Source organism: Myodes glareolus, chromosome 26 (assembly GCF_982192425.1).
Source record: "Myodes glareolus chromosome 26, mMyoGla1.1, whole genome shotgun sequence".
Taxonomy (NCBI): Eukaryota; Metazoa; Chordata; class Mammalia; order Rodentia; family Cricetidae; genus Myodes; species Myodes glareolus.
This window is the reverse complement of record NC_142051.1, coordinates 36,769,419-36,782,542: the sequence shown is the minus strand read 5'-3', so window position 1 is coordinate 36,782,542 and position 13,124 is coordinate 36,769,419. Positions and strand designations below refer to the sequence as shown.

The 13,124-nt window shown below is 45.2% G+C and overlaps 1 protein-coding gene across 2 annotated transcripts in view; it reads right to left on the bottom strand.

Moving 5' to 3' along the window:
* Cfap54 (cilia and flagella associated protein 54) overlaps positions 1-13,124 on the bottom strand; it is a 270,869-nt gene that overhangs the window by 174,759 nt on the left and 82,986 nt on the right. For both annotated transcript variants that reach the window (XR_015736721.1, XM_087901949.1), the window contains exons 26-28: positions 12,319-12,441; positions 2,769-2,894; positions 307-424 (exon numbers count right to left, since the gene is read on the bottom strand). Coding sequence is in view for 1 of the 2 variants with exons in the window: in XM_087901949.1 (XP_087758075.1) it covers positions 307-424; positions 2,769-2,894; positions 12,319-12,441 (367 nt within the window). In the remaining variant the exon portion in view is untranslated. The remainder of the gene's footprint in view (positions 1-306; positions 425-2,768; positions 2,895-12,318; positions 12,442-13,124) is intronic.

The window sequence follows — 13,124 nt, the reverse complement described above, 5'->3', positions numbered from 1 at the left end:
GAACTATCTGGACCAAAATAACAAGAGTGCCAAGGTTGTAAAAACCTACTCTAAAGCTGGAAAACACAGGCCCAAGGCCAAGCCAGCCACGCGAACCTAAGTAAGTCCCTTATCTTCATGAGCGCACCTGTAGAAGACAGTGGGCTCTTACTAACAACGTGTTGTAAGGATTAATGGTATAATGTAGACACACCGTATAATCCTTAAAGGGTTTACCAAACACTAATCTCATCTTAATTCTTTCAACAAAACAGTTTCTCGTTTTAAGAAACAATGCGAAACAGATACAAGAGGGGAAAAAATTACTTTGCTTTGTCAGTTTGAGTAGATGTGTCTCCAACAAGGCCAGCTGTTCATTTATCTTTTCAGGCAGCAGCACCTGCTGTGGCTTCTTGGTTCTGGAAGTTTTCTTAGAACAAGTACCCTAGAAACATTGGTAAATGTCAAAATGTATTCTAACATGTTAGGGAAATTGCCATTTTCGAAAAACCTGCGTTATGTTCTGTTTCCCCCTTTCCTGTTTAGTAGGTAAGACTTAAGTGCGTGGCTAGGCAACAATACTTAGCTATTAACAGCAGCTGATACTGCCTTCTAGCTGGACGTGCTAAGAGGTTCGTGGGCAGAACCAAACTGCCCCCGCTTCCTCTCCTTCCTTCCAGGATCTCCCACTCTAAGTCAGCCCCTTCAAGAATGTGCACTCTTATTAGTGGCGCTGGCTGCTATAGCTAGTGTGTGTGTGTGTGTGTGTGTGTGTGTGTGTGTGTGTGTGTGTTGCAAAAGTGTCTTCTGCAGCCCAGGCTGACCTCAAATCACTAAGTAGCCAAGGTCGACTTTTAACTCCTACTCTTCCTTCCTTCGCTGCTCCAGTGCTGGGGTCAGTGCAGGCTCCGCCACAGCCAGTTTAGGAAGCACTAGGGATCAAACTCAGGGCTTCTGGCATGCCAGGCCAGCAGTCCGCCTACGGAGCTACATCCAGTCCCTGCCTTCTTCCCAATGTAGCTGTCACCTCCAAAAATTCTCAAAATGAAATCACCAGCCAGCCCCTAGGAGGGGTCCTTTTCTTCCTTCCTGTTCTTGTTTCCCCAGAAGGATCTCCTTTACAACCCAGCTAACTGCTTCTACCGCTCTGCCTTTGACTAAAACCTAACAGGATCAGTAATTAGCAGATTAAGGACTGGCCTGTGTGTGCCCAAGCTCCCTACCATGTTTCCTCTGTCTGAGACTGAGCACTGCCCCTCACTATCTCCTGTTATCACAAACAAAACGTTCTAAGCCTCTTTATTCTTCCACGAGGTCTCTAGCGGCTCTAGGGAGTTCCCCCTCTGACAAATTAACAGATTCTACAACCTTAGTCAGTGGGAAGTGTCACAACCTCCTGCTTCACCAGGGGCTCCAAGGAGAGAGGTGTGAGACCCAAGGCCTTGAGTAGAGGCCTGGATGACACAGGGCGCCAGCAGGTAGAGTAAGCAGTTGGTTTGAAAACAACAGATTCAAAGCCAGCAGGTAGAGTAAGCAGTTGGTTTGAAAACAACAGATTCAAACTGCCTCCCGTTTAATCAGACTTTCCTCAAGGCAAAGCAAGCCCCATATCCTGCCCTCCCAAAAGATGCCCCAGTTTAAAATTCCTCTCACCAGAATGCTTGGGACCCTACCAACCAAAAAATCGCCTTGCTTTCTGTCTCAGGGAGGTTGGAGCCAATTTGGGAGAAGCAAGAGGCCAGAGGTCCTTTCTGGTGTGCCTCAGAAACCCAGTAAGCCAAGAAACATCTCCAAGCCTGAGCCACAAATACATGCAGCCCATATCATTTCAACAAAAAGCAATAAAGTCTTAAGTCCCTCTAAGACCCTTGCTTATGAAGCACACATTGAAGATTCGTCTCAAAATTAGCAGCCTCATAAAGATAGGAGTCGAGGTATCACTGATGTTCATAGAACTACTCTGAACATGAGATTAGAAGGTTCCGCTACGTGTTCAATCCCTTCAGTGTTGCACACAAAACTGTTAGGCCTGAGGTTAACCCCTTAGCCCCACCTGCCCAAGGACCAGGTGATAGACATCCTGGTATTCTGGGAGTTGTAGTTCCTGGAAACTGACAACAAAGCCTCATGGCAAAGTACAGTGGCCTATGGGTTTTGCCCTTCTAAGTCATGCCAACAAGTGTTATCCAAGCCATTCAGCTGGAAAGGTTTTCAGGTGAGGGACCTGACCATGATGGAATTTCGTGAATAGTTAACATTTTAATAAAAGTTTGCTTTAATTTGGCCAAAACGGTGAAACTGATTTTTCTGGCAAATTTCACGACTAGAAAGAACAAAGTATCATTAACTGAAAAGAGGCATTCTTAGGAAGTGGTTAGTTCAGTGTCCCACTGAACATAGAAAGGTCTAACCTCATTTACTTTGGAGACAGTGTTCAGACTGTGGACTATTCCATATGCTAGCTCTTGACTATATCTTAAATGTTTCTTTTTGTTTGGTTGGGTTTCTCTGTGTTGCTTTGGAACCTGTCCTGGAACTAGCTCTTGTAGACCAGGCTGGCCTTTAATTCACAGAGATCGGCCTGCCTCTGCCTCCTGAGCACTGGGATCAAAGGCATGTGTCACCATCGCCCAGCAAAAAAATATTTTTAAATTAAAGAACTTCTTAATGAAATTACTTTCTGTGACATAAAGATGACAAATTGATCAATTTCTAATATGTCTGAGGATAGTAAGTGAAATAACCAAATGCATAAAAAGGAGAAACAAACAAAACAATAAACACTTCACCTCCTCTCCAGTCTCGTCCTGCTCATTACCAAACAGAGATTTGCACCCCGATGTGATGTCCAGCATCTTTTTCCCATAATTTATGATTGCGATTGCCAGGTCATATTCCTTCCAGGATCGTAGAATCTAATTAAAAGGAAGTATTAGTTATCTCTGTTGGACACCTCTCCGTTTCCAAATGCAATGCATAGTCTTTCATAAATTCAAATTTCCCTAAGTCTCGTGGGTCTAACAACACCTCACAATTGTTGAGGCAACTGGAAACTCACCTCCATTCACATTTCTCAAGAATTAAAATTATATGACTCCACTCTTCTTTAAATAAAGGACTAATACCAGCTTCTTATCAAATACGCATTTTCTATCTCGCAGGGCTGTGCAGCTCTCTGCTTTGGGATACCACTATGCTATTGGGAAACTACCACTTTGACAGCCACATCGAAACAATCGTTCCCTGCAGTCACATCCAAAGCACCTTTCCAGTGTTTTCTTACTCATTTCTGTTTCGTTTTGTTTTTTGCTTGGTTGGTTTTTGAGACAGGATCTCATGTATCCCAGGCTGGTATCAAACTCACTATGTAGCTGAGGATGGTCTAGGACTCAGACGCTCCTGCCTTCACCCACAAAGTGCTGGAATTATAGATTAACAGCATGTACCACCATACCCGCTTTATCGCAAGTTGCTTCCTATGGGTAAGGCACAGTTCCTGATCACATGGTGTCTTAAGGGAGGAGGGGAGCCCATGGCGATGTGCAGGGCATTTTAGTAGAGGGTTGGGCAGATTCTCTACAAACCTAACATTCTCTGCATACGCTGACTCGGAAAGGGAGAGGCCACCCTGTCCTCCTCATTCACACTGCCCAATGCCAGTGGTCACTCTGCCCTCTCCGGTCTGGCCCTTGTCCACTTCTCAAGAGTAATCTCCCACCGTCATCTTGATGAGCCAAGCAGAATCCAGGCACCACAATGGTTCAGAGCCAGACCCTCATGTCTCTCCATGGCTGAGCTGTTTTCTGATGTACCTGCTGTCCCTTATCTGTACAGCTCGATCCACCTTATTCAAATCCTGGCTCTAGTATCAACCCTAAGAATATTCCATGGCCAGTTATCTGGTTTGCTATATTCCACTGTAGTGACTCAATGAAAGGAAGGGAACATTCATGATGAGCCACCAAGGGGATCAGCTGGAAATATAAACATGCTTGTGTGGGTGTGATATATGTAGAGACATTTTGCTGAAATGGTTCTTTCTTCAGATCTAGGATCACTGCTACTTCATGTATGGAGAAGGGATCATATGAACAGACTTAGGAGTAGTGAATGGTTACCCGGAACAACTAAGACCCACCCAGTGCTAAGGAGGAGCAATGTTTCTGTGGGGGCCAGGACAATGTGTTCCAAAAGAGCAATGCATTGTGAAGAACAAAGAATCGCAACAGGGCGAGGTCCTGCAAGGTGCCGAATGTCCAGTGCGACAATCCAATCTCATGGCAAAGTGGGCATGAGAGGCCTGGTCACAAGCCACCTTTACTGGACAAGTGTAGTGACCACCCCCAACCAGAGAAGCCTCTCTTCACAGGAACCCACAGCTGGACACACTGCAGAGATCAGCAGATGGGGAGGAGTCCAGCCCCCGTGGAAACATCTAGACATGGCTCCTACATCTACGGCTCAGGGAACACTGAAGAAGAGGAGGCAGAAAGATCACCAGAGCCAGAAAGCCAGGCAGTCTGCTGTGAAGCAGTCTCTCCTAGAAATGGCCGAATTAAACAAGGTTATATCACTAGACATGCTAACACGGAAGGGGCATCTCACAGGATCCCACCCCTAGACAAAGAACCACAGGCAACTAATGGTTACTGAGGGAGAATTAGCCTCTCCTAGGGACGAGGCACCTTCTCAGTTGTTCAATACAACAACCCTGAAACCATACACACACAAGCAACATTTGCACACACACATGTATGTGTGTGTATGACAATAATAATTACAGGAAAAGAGGCTATCAATTTGAGAGTTGGAGAGACATGCAAGGAAATGGAAGGAGGGGACTTGGAGGGGGTTGGAGGAGCAAAGGGAAGGGGGAGAGTGAGGTAATTGTGTTTTAGTTTAAACTGTACACACATGTATGTGGGTGGGCAAGCGTTGTTTTGGGGCTGATGTGAGCTCTGCTCTCTGCTCCGGTTGCTCAGCAGCGCTTTCATTTGGCTTAGACAGATATGTGCAGCCTTCTCCCTCTTGTCCAAATATATCATGAGAAAACAATAAATGAGGAGAAAAACAAAGGGCTGATTCTGTTCAACCAAATAACGGACAAAAGTGACAAGCAGGACAAATGCTGGCCTTGACAACTTTAACACAAGGCAAACTCAACAAAATGTGTGAGGTGACAAATGTCTGAACTGTAGCAACTTGGAGGGGAAAACACTGTGGCCTTAATTAAAAAGCCTGAGCTCTCTGAAGAGATTTTCTTTTTTCAGAAGAAGGAAAAACTGTGTTGCTGGACTGAGTTCTACATGCTCTAAGGGAAGAGAAAAATCTAGTTCTGTTTACATCAAATGAACGCATGACATCGGGGACTCAGAGGTAGTCCGTGACTCAGGAACTATAGAGCAGCCTAAAAGAAATTTCTAGAATGGCCCAGCTCAGGTATCAAAAGTCCTGATGAGTATATTCTTTTCCCTGGTCAAAATGTATTCTAAGTTGTTTCCGGTATGATGTAACTTAATCCCTGTTCCCTCAAGTGAGGAACAAGGGGTGGGTGATGGCTGGCAGGCCAGGGAGTGTACAGAGCCAGCCCAGAGCCACTGTGCCAGGGCTGAGGGCGACAGCTTGAGTATTCTAGGACAGGACGCTCCACCGGACCTGACTAGCTGGAACCAGCATTGCTCCACAGGGGCTGTCTCTGGAACTCACGGGCATTTCTACTTCTCCATTGTGAGCAGGCAAACTGCAGGGATTTGCTCCCCCTTCCACTTCTTTATCCTCTCCCCTGAAGACGTCTTCCACAGTGAATTTCAATGTTTTAGCTACCCACATAAGCAGGCTTTACTGTATTTGTTCTCAAGAGAAAACTCGCCATTGGAAAGTTACCAGATACCTTGGAATATAGTTTATAGTTTCTTTGTTTGGGTGGAGCCATGCAGTCGTCCCTGACATTTAAATAGGGTGCTTGGCTGTGTTCAGTGTTCTGAAGGAGAGTGCAAGTTGACCCTTCCCTTACCTGAAAGGGACATGCCTCCACAGAAATACCCCTTTTCCACAGAAGCATCTGCAGGCAGGTCAAGCAGACAAACATTTTCTAAAGAAACCAGTAGGGGTCTGAAGAGTTAGTTCAATGCTGAAAAGCACTTGTTGTTGTACGGGACTGGGTCCAGTTTCTGCACCCAAATGGTGGCTCACGGTCATCTGTAACTCCAGCTCTAGGGCATTCAACATCTTCTTCTGATTCCCAAGGTCACCAGGTACATACATGGTGCACATACATGATGCACATACATGGTGCACATACATGCAAAGCACCCACACACATAAAATGGGATTTGAAAATGTAAAAAGGAAGAAGAGAGGGGGAGGAGATGAAGAAGGAGGAGAAAGAGGAGGAGGAGGAAGAAGAGAAGGAGGAGAAGGAGGATGAAGAAGAGGAAGAGGAAGAGGAGGAGAAGGAGGAGGAAGGCAGGTGGCACACAGAGGCAAGAGACCCGTGACAGGACTGACAGGACGAATACTGCAGAAAGGGTGAGAAGGGTGGAGAATGACAGACAGGTGCGCTTCATCAAGTTCCTCCCCCTCCTCCTTCCCCCTAGAGTTGGGAAGCAGGAGCTGCTCCCCAACTCTAAAGGGCACATCTGGGTGCCTTTGGTACCTCCTTTCCCTTCTCTCACAGGCTGGATGCAGCAGCATCCTACTTTGCAACTGCTTGGGTCGTGGTCCACGCGGAATGGCCCCTCTGTCGCTACACGTAATTCTCCTCCCTGGAACCCGAGGCCTACAGGATCATTTGAGGACCACTTCTTTGGATATTCTGTAAACCTCAGAGTTGAATCTTTCCAAAGCACATCATTTCTCCTACACGACACAAAAATAGTCCTCATCTGGGGTCAATTAAAACTATTGTGCTTGTCCAGGGGTCCAGAAAATGCAGGTGGATCTTAACACAGGCCCTGCCTTTGTGCCCTTTGGATGTGCCCTGGATGTTGCCTGTGAGGGACACCCAGCTTCTCCATTTAGCTTAGGAGCAACTCTTGAACCTATCACTCTCCTCCACCTCTCTCTTCCCCCCCCCCCCGCCTCTCTAGTTATCACCTCCTGCCTTTTGATTCACCCCCTGCTGCAGGTCTCCCCTCCTTCAAATCCCTAGCTGTCATGCAGCTGGACTCGTTTCTCTAAAACTCAGATCCCATTTTGTCAGCCTAGGTTTGAAACCCCTGAAAGTCTCCCGACGGATCTCAGACAACGACCACTCAAGTACCACCTGCACAGAACTCCACCTTTAAAGGAATCGTACTTTCTCATTGACTCTTCTCTGGGTCGACCAACACCAAGGACCCAGCATCCACCATGCATTTTCCCATCCTGGCAGTGGCCTTTAACTTTGCTTATAATTCTTTGCCATAAAAATGTTCCAACTGCAACTAGTTACATTTTCCGCTATGTGCCGCCCCCATTGCTGAGGAAGGTGACCCCTCACTCCAAGCCATACAGACTTCCTTGGATCAGCTGGATGTTGTCAAGCTGTGAGGTGGGGCTCTGGCTTTACTTCTGATGCACAGCTATACCAGGGTCCCCCACGCTGAAAACCATAATTATAGATCAAAGTCTCCATGGTCAGTCAAATTGCTACCTTTGTAACACACTCATCTCTTCCGGAGACGTGGGCCAAACCTCTAATCTATTCCACTGATCAATTTGCCCACAATGCGTTAACACCATTTTTACTAAGGCGACTTGGTAGTGAGCTTTAATTTCTATTGGGACCCTTTAAATAATTCCAGAGAAAGCCCGTGGGAATTGTGATTAAAACTGCATTAAATTTAAGCGTCATTTTAAGGAAGGATTTATACTTCTGCTGCGGTGTATCTTCGCGGGTAGGAACTTGGTGTGAACTGCCATATGCTCAGGTTTTAATGTGCGTCCTTGGCAAGATTTCAGTTCCTTTATGCAGGTTCTCTGACACGTTGCTGGGATTTAAATAGCACAGTCTGCCCTCTCCATTTCTGATGATTTCTGACATAAAATAAAACTGTCACTCATATCTGTTTAATATACACCCCACTTTTTATAGTCTGCATATAATTCTAATTATTCCTTACAAGATGTTTGAGACCCTACAATTACGAATAAGTCACATTTTCCCTTTCTACAGTTATGAAAGGATTTCAAAGCCACGTCTACAGCACAAGAGGGAACCTCTGGAAATAAGACTGTTAAACATCAGCACCTCCTTCCTGGGCCTGGTTTTTAAGGAAATGGCTTCAGAAATTTGCCATTTAGTATGATATTTGCTTTCAAATTTGGGTAAATGTCCTTATCGCTATTCAGCAGCTCCCTCTCATTCCAGACTCACGAGCAATTTTATTAGGAAAGGTTGCTAAGTGTGATCCAATGTCTTTGTGGCATTTTCCACGCAATCTTATTTTTCTTCAATTTGCCGTTATAAAAAAAAACAGCTTTATTCTAAGTTGGACTCTTGCCCTCGTTGTGCTGTGAAGAATCAACTAGAGAGAAGACTTCATCTTTCATGCTTGGCAGCGAGCCTGTCCTGAGACTGTGTGACAGACCCGGAGCCTTCCAGTGGCAGGGAAGGTCAACCCGAAAGAGCCAAAGGACATGTGTGAGGCAGCCCTTGTTTCTGCTTAATGTTGGTGGTTCTGAACTCTGCTTTTTCTGGGGTGGAAATCATCATCTCCCTCCTTTCTTTTGGTTGGTATTTGCCCACTACCGTTGCCTGCTTCATTTTAGATGTCTTTCTTGAAATAATACCCATATTAGAACCTGCATTCCTAGCCCTCCTGGGAGCCGGTCTTCTAAGGTCATCCACGCTTTGTAAAGTGTTTAATACTTATTTTATCACTCCTGTCTTCCTCGCTTCTTACCACTTCTCTCCCTTTCCCTCCCTGTCCATATTTCTTATTCTTGGCTTCTCTCCTCTCCTCTCTTCCTTTCTCTTTCTCTCTCTCTCTCTCTTTCTCTCTCTCCCTCCCTCCCTCCCTCCCTCCCTCCCTCTTCACTTCATTCCTTTTGCTCCTTCTACACTAAGAAGTCCCACTGACTGTAAAGTTCTGCTCACAGTGAAAATGAAAAGAATTAAATTTATGCCCCGGCAATGCTGAAGCACACATGGGCAGCCCATGTACGGCGGTTCTGTTGAACTTGTCCATACTGGGTTTCACGGTCTAAGTGGATGAGGACGACTGACCAGGTCTCTTCCTCAAGAGGGCACCAGACCTCATTACAGATGGTTGTGAGCCACCACGTGGTTGCTAGGAATTGAACTCAGCACCTTTGGAAGAGCAGGCAGTGCTCTTAACCACTGAACCACCTCTCCAGCCCTTGGCTCACAGTGACACATCACCAAATCATCTTTAAATAGGTGTATGTGTACTGCCAGAGAAAACAGTAGTCTTAAGCTACACGCATTTTGTAAAACAGTCAAAATTTTGCAAAACTATAGTCCGAGAACTGGCCTATTAACGTTCTCTCCCCCTCCTCGGGTACAATGGAAGTTTTAGTCCTGGGTTGCTAATAAGTTTGTCTTTCAAGGATGACTCTTGTCTTTCAAGAAACCCTACTTGGCATTTACATTACAAAGTCCAGATCACACCCTTACCATCTATTTATTTTTAATGATGCACATATTGAGAGAGTCATTGTTCCTGCTGTCCCTCTCTTTTTGTCTCCCTCTATCTCGGGGCTTCTGCTTGGAATCAATTGTCACTTGATAAAGCGCTTCCTCGAGTGTTCTCCTCAGATAAGCGTGTGGACACAATGCTCTGTGAACACTTGTATTTTGATAGTGTTTATTTTCGCCTGAATAAATGACTGGCATCTTCCTTCATTATTAGTTCTGGGACTTCAGGCTTTACCCTTCAAACTGCATCTCAGTGTTTTAACTTCTAGTGTTGCTAAGCTTGGAGCCATTGATTCTCCATGCATTGCAAGGAACCTGCTCTCCAGTACTCAAGACTTTAAGGCTTGTCCTTAACCACCAACTTCAAACATTTCACACCAACATCTCTCTACATAAGAATTCCTACCTTAATCCTGCTTGGGACTCAGGGAGCCTATTACTGCTCCATCTATTTCTTTCTCAAACCCAGACTCTTGGTCTTTTCATGCTGTGGCTTCTGGATCTGCCCTCTGAATATACTGACCATCTCTGACCAGTTCTACACAGTGGTATTTTCAGATTTAACTCATATTCTACCGCTTCTGTGATCTTAGCAAATCTGCTTGTCACCGAAGCTTGGCGTCTTGTATCATTTACTTAATTCATTGGTTGGTTTTGTAACATCTGATTGCTCTCTTTAAAGTTTTATTTGCCTCCTTGATCTCAACTCATCTCTGGTCTTTTCCAACACAGTGAAGAGGAAATTACACAAATATTTACATGTTCAGAATAATCGTCCATTTCTACTTTCTACTTTAAAAATAACAATCTAATTTCTAGTTTTCCTTCATGCCAACTAAGATGAAACTGGCCATGGGCCTGTAAGTGTTTTTATTCACATGTTGGGCCTGCTCTCTGGGCCTTCCGGTCTAATGAAAGCCAAGACCATAAATCCATAAATGTCCCTCCCTTGACTGATTTTCTTTTCATTTATGCCACTTAAAGCTTCACAGAATTACTCGTGTGTGTGTGTGTGTGTGTGTGTGTGTGTGTGTGTGTGTGTGTGTGTGTTTGTGTACTAAAGCTTTTAAGCTCATGAGACAGAACTGGGTTGTTAGCTTAATTACTTAATTCTTTAAGGAGTACTACATGTAAGTTTGTCTCAGGACCTGGCGACTTGGCCTGAAATCCAACCAAATCAGACATTATTTCACCTGTGTGGTCTCAGTGGCTACTTGAGTTTGTACCTCTTGCTTAAAGGATATCCAGATCTCAAGTGAACTCCGCAGTCTTTCCTTCCATCTATCCACACCCCTGTGTGTGTCCCGACCCACACTATTCACTACCCAAGCTGGTATCACCAGTGAAGTTTCAATTCTGTGGGCATACACCAGTTTCCCAAAACAGGTAGGTGAGCAGCTGTTGAATGAAGACACAGACTAAAAACCGACAAAGCAGTCTATCTTCTTCCTACACATTGTCCGTGTCCATGCTCAGCTCCTGTCTGCAGATTCACCACTGCCATCCTTGGTTCCTATCCACAGATTCACCACTGCCATCCTCAGCTCCTATCTGCAGATTCACTACTGCCATCCTCGATTCCTATTCACAGATTCACCACTGTCATCCTTGGTTCCTATCTGCAGATTCACCACTGCCATCCTCGGTTCCTATCCACAGATTCATCACTGCCATCCTCGGTTCCTATCTGCAGATTCACCACTGCCATCCTCAGCTCCTATCTGCATATTCACCACTGCCATCCTCAGCTCCTATCTGCAGATTCACCACTGCCATCCTCAGCTCCTATCTGCAGATTCACCACTGCCATCCTCAGCTCCTATCTGCAGATTCACCACTGCCATCCTCAGCTCCTATCTGCAGATTCACCATTGTCATCCTCAGCTCCTATCTGCAGATTCACCACTCTCACTGTGGTTTAGATTTGCCTTTTCACTTGGCCTCAGGGTTTGGCACACCTGTCTCACTACCTAGTCACCTTGGAAGGCAATGTGTAGAACTCACAGAGATCCACCCTCCTCTGCCTCCCAAGTGCATGGTCACCACGCTCAGCTATTGTTTGTCTCTGCAGAACTAAGTTCCCTTACCTTAGCCCAAACTCTGGCCTTGACAGTTGAGGCTTCCATGGGCTCCGTCCCTCATGACCACAGCCTGACAAGGTGATGTACAGACTGCACTCAGCATACGAAATGTGTCAGTAGCCTTCTCGGGGTTTGAAACACATGTCCTGTGTGACTGTGTGTAATGCAAGACAATGTCCAAACACTATTTCAGTGACAACAAGGTTGAGCTTGTGGGGCACCGCGATTTTACCAAAAAGTTCAACAGCGGTTAGTTGCCATCCTGTAATTTGCAGGCTCCATATTTGCTTCCCATCTAATTAAAAATAGTTTTGGGGATGCTATGTTTTCTAAGCTTTTTTTTCTGCATTACCAGTCATTGCAGGTGTCCCCTGAAGCCAAAAGAGGGCATTGCATCCTGGGAAGCAGGAGTAAGGGGCAGCTGCTTGTCAAGGGTGCTAGGAAACAAACTGGGTCCTCTGCAAGAGCAGGAGGAACTGGCCTTCACTGAGCTCTGTCCCAGGCCCTGGGGGACGCTGATATTCTGATGCACTCCCAACAATGGTGATTGAATGAGGTTTGACTTTCTCAGTACTGACCCTGAGTTTTACGACGCCAGGCAAACAATGAGATAAATACCTTTGTCATGTAGAAGATACAGCAAGCGATCATGTGTTGGACACTTTCAAAGCTTGAAATATTTTTCTTTGAGTGAACAACACTTGGCATTCCTTGCAAAACCACGATGCATTTTATCAAGATCTAAAAAGCACAAAGACATAATGATTTTTGTGTCAACATATCGTCTTATTTAGTATAAAATGTGGTATGTAAATCATAGTCTTAGGCTAGAAAGTGCCACTTCGATCGATCATTATTGAAAACATATCCACCAGGTATAAAAGAATATTCACAGACACAAGGGGCATATTCCATTCTCAGATGGGTCATCTATCTACATAAAAAGAAAACGAGTGAAGAGTAAAACATAAAACACAAATAACATAAAACGATACTGATTTTCACAAGCACCAGAAAAGAGGGCAAATGCTGTAAGGATCTGAAACACTAAAGGTCACACCCATGCTTAGGGAGACCTTGGCAAAGCACAGAGAGGATCAGGCCGCCTAGGACAGTACAAGGAAGTCGCTTGACAGGATAATCCCTCTCGGACTAAACAGAGTACTTCCATCACCCAAAATGAGTTAATACTGACGTTCACTTCCCCTTCTGGCTTCGCATTATGTGTTCCTGAACTTGATCAAGAACCGGATTATGAGACTGGGCTCTTGGTCCTCCTGCACAGGCCAGAGTGGTACTATCATCAGGGAAGTAGAGCTGAGATTGTGGCAAGCTCTTCATTCTAATGATCCCAAAGGACAAACTAACATGTGATTGCCTGTTCTTTTGAGTTGCTTCAAGCCGCCATTTTAGCAATCCGCTAC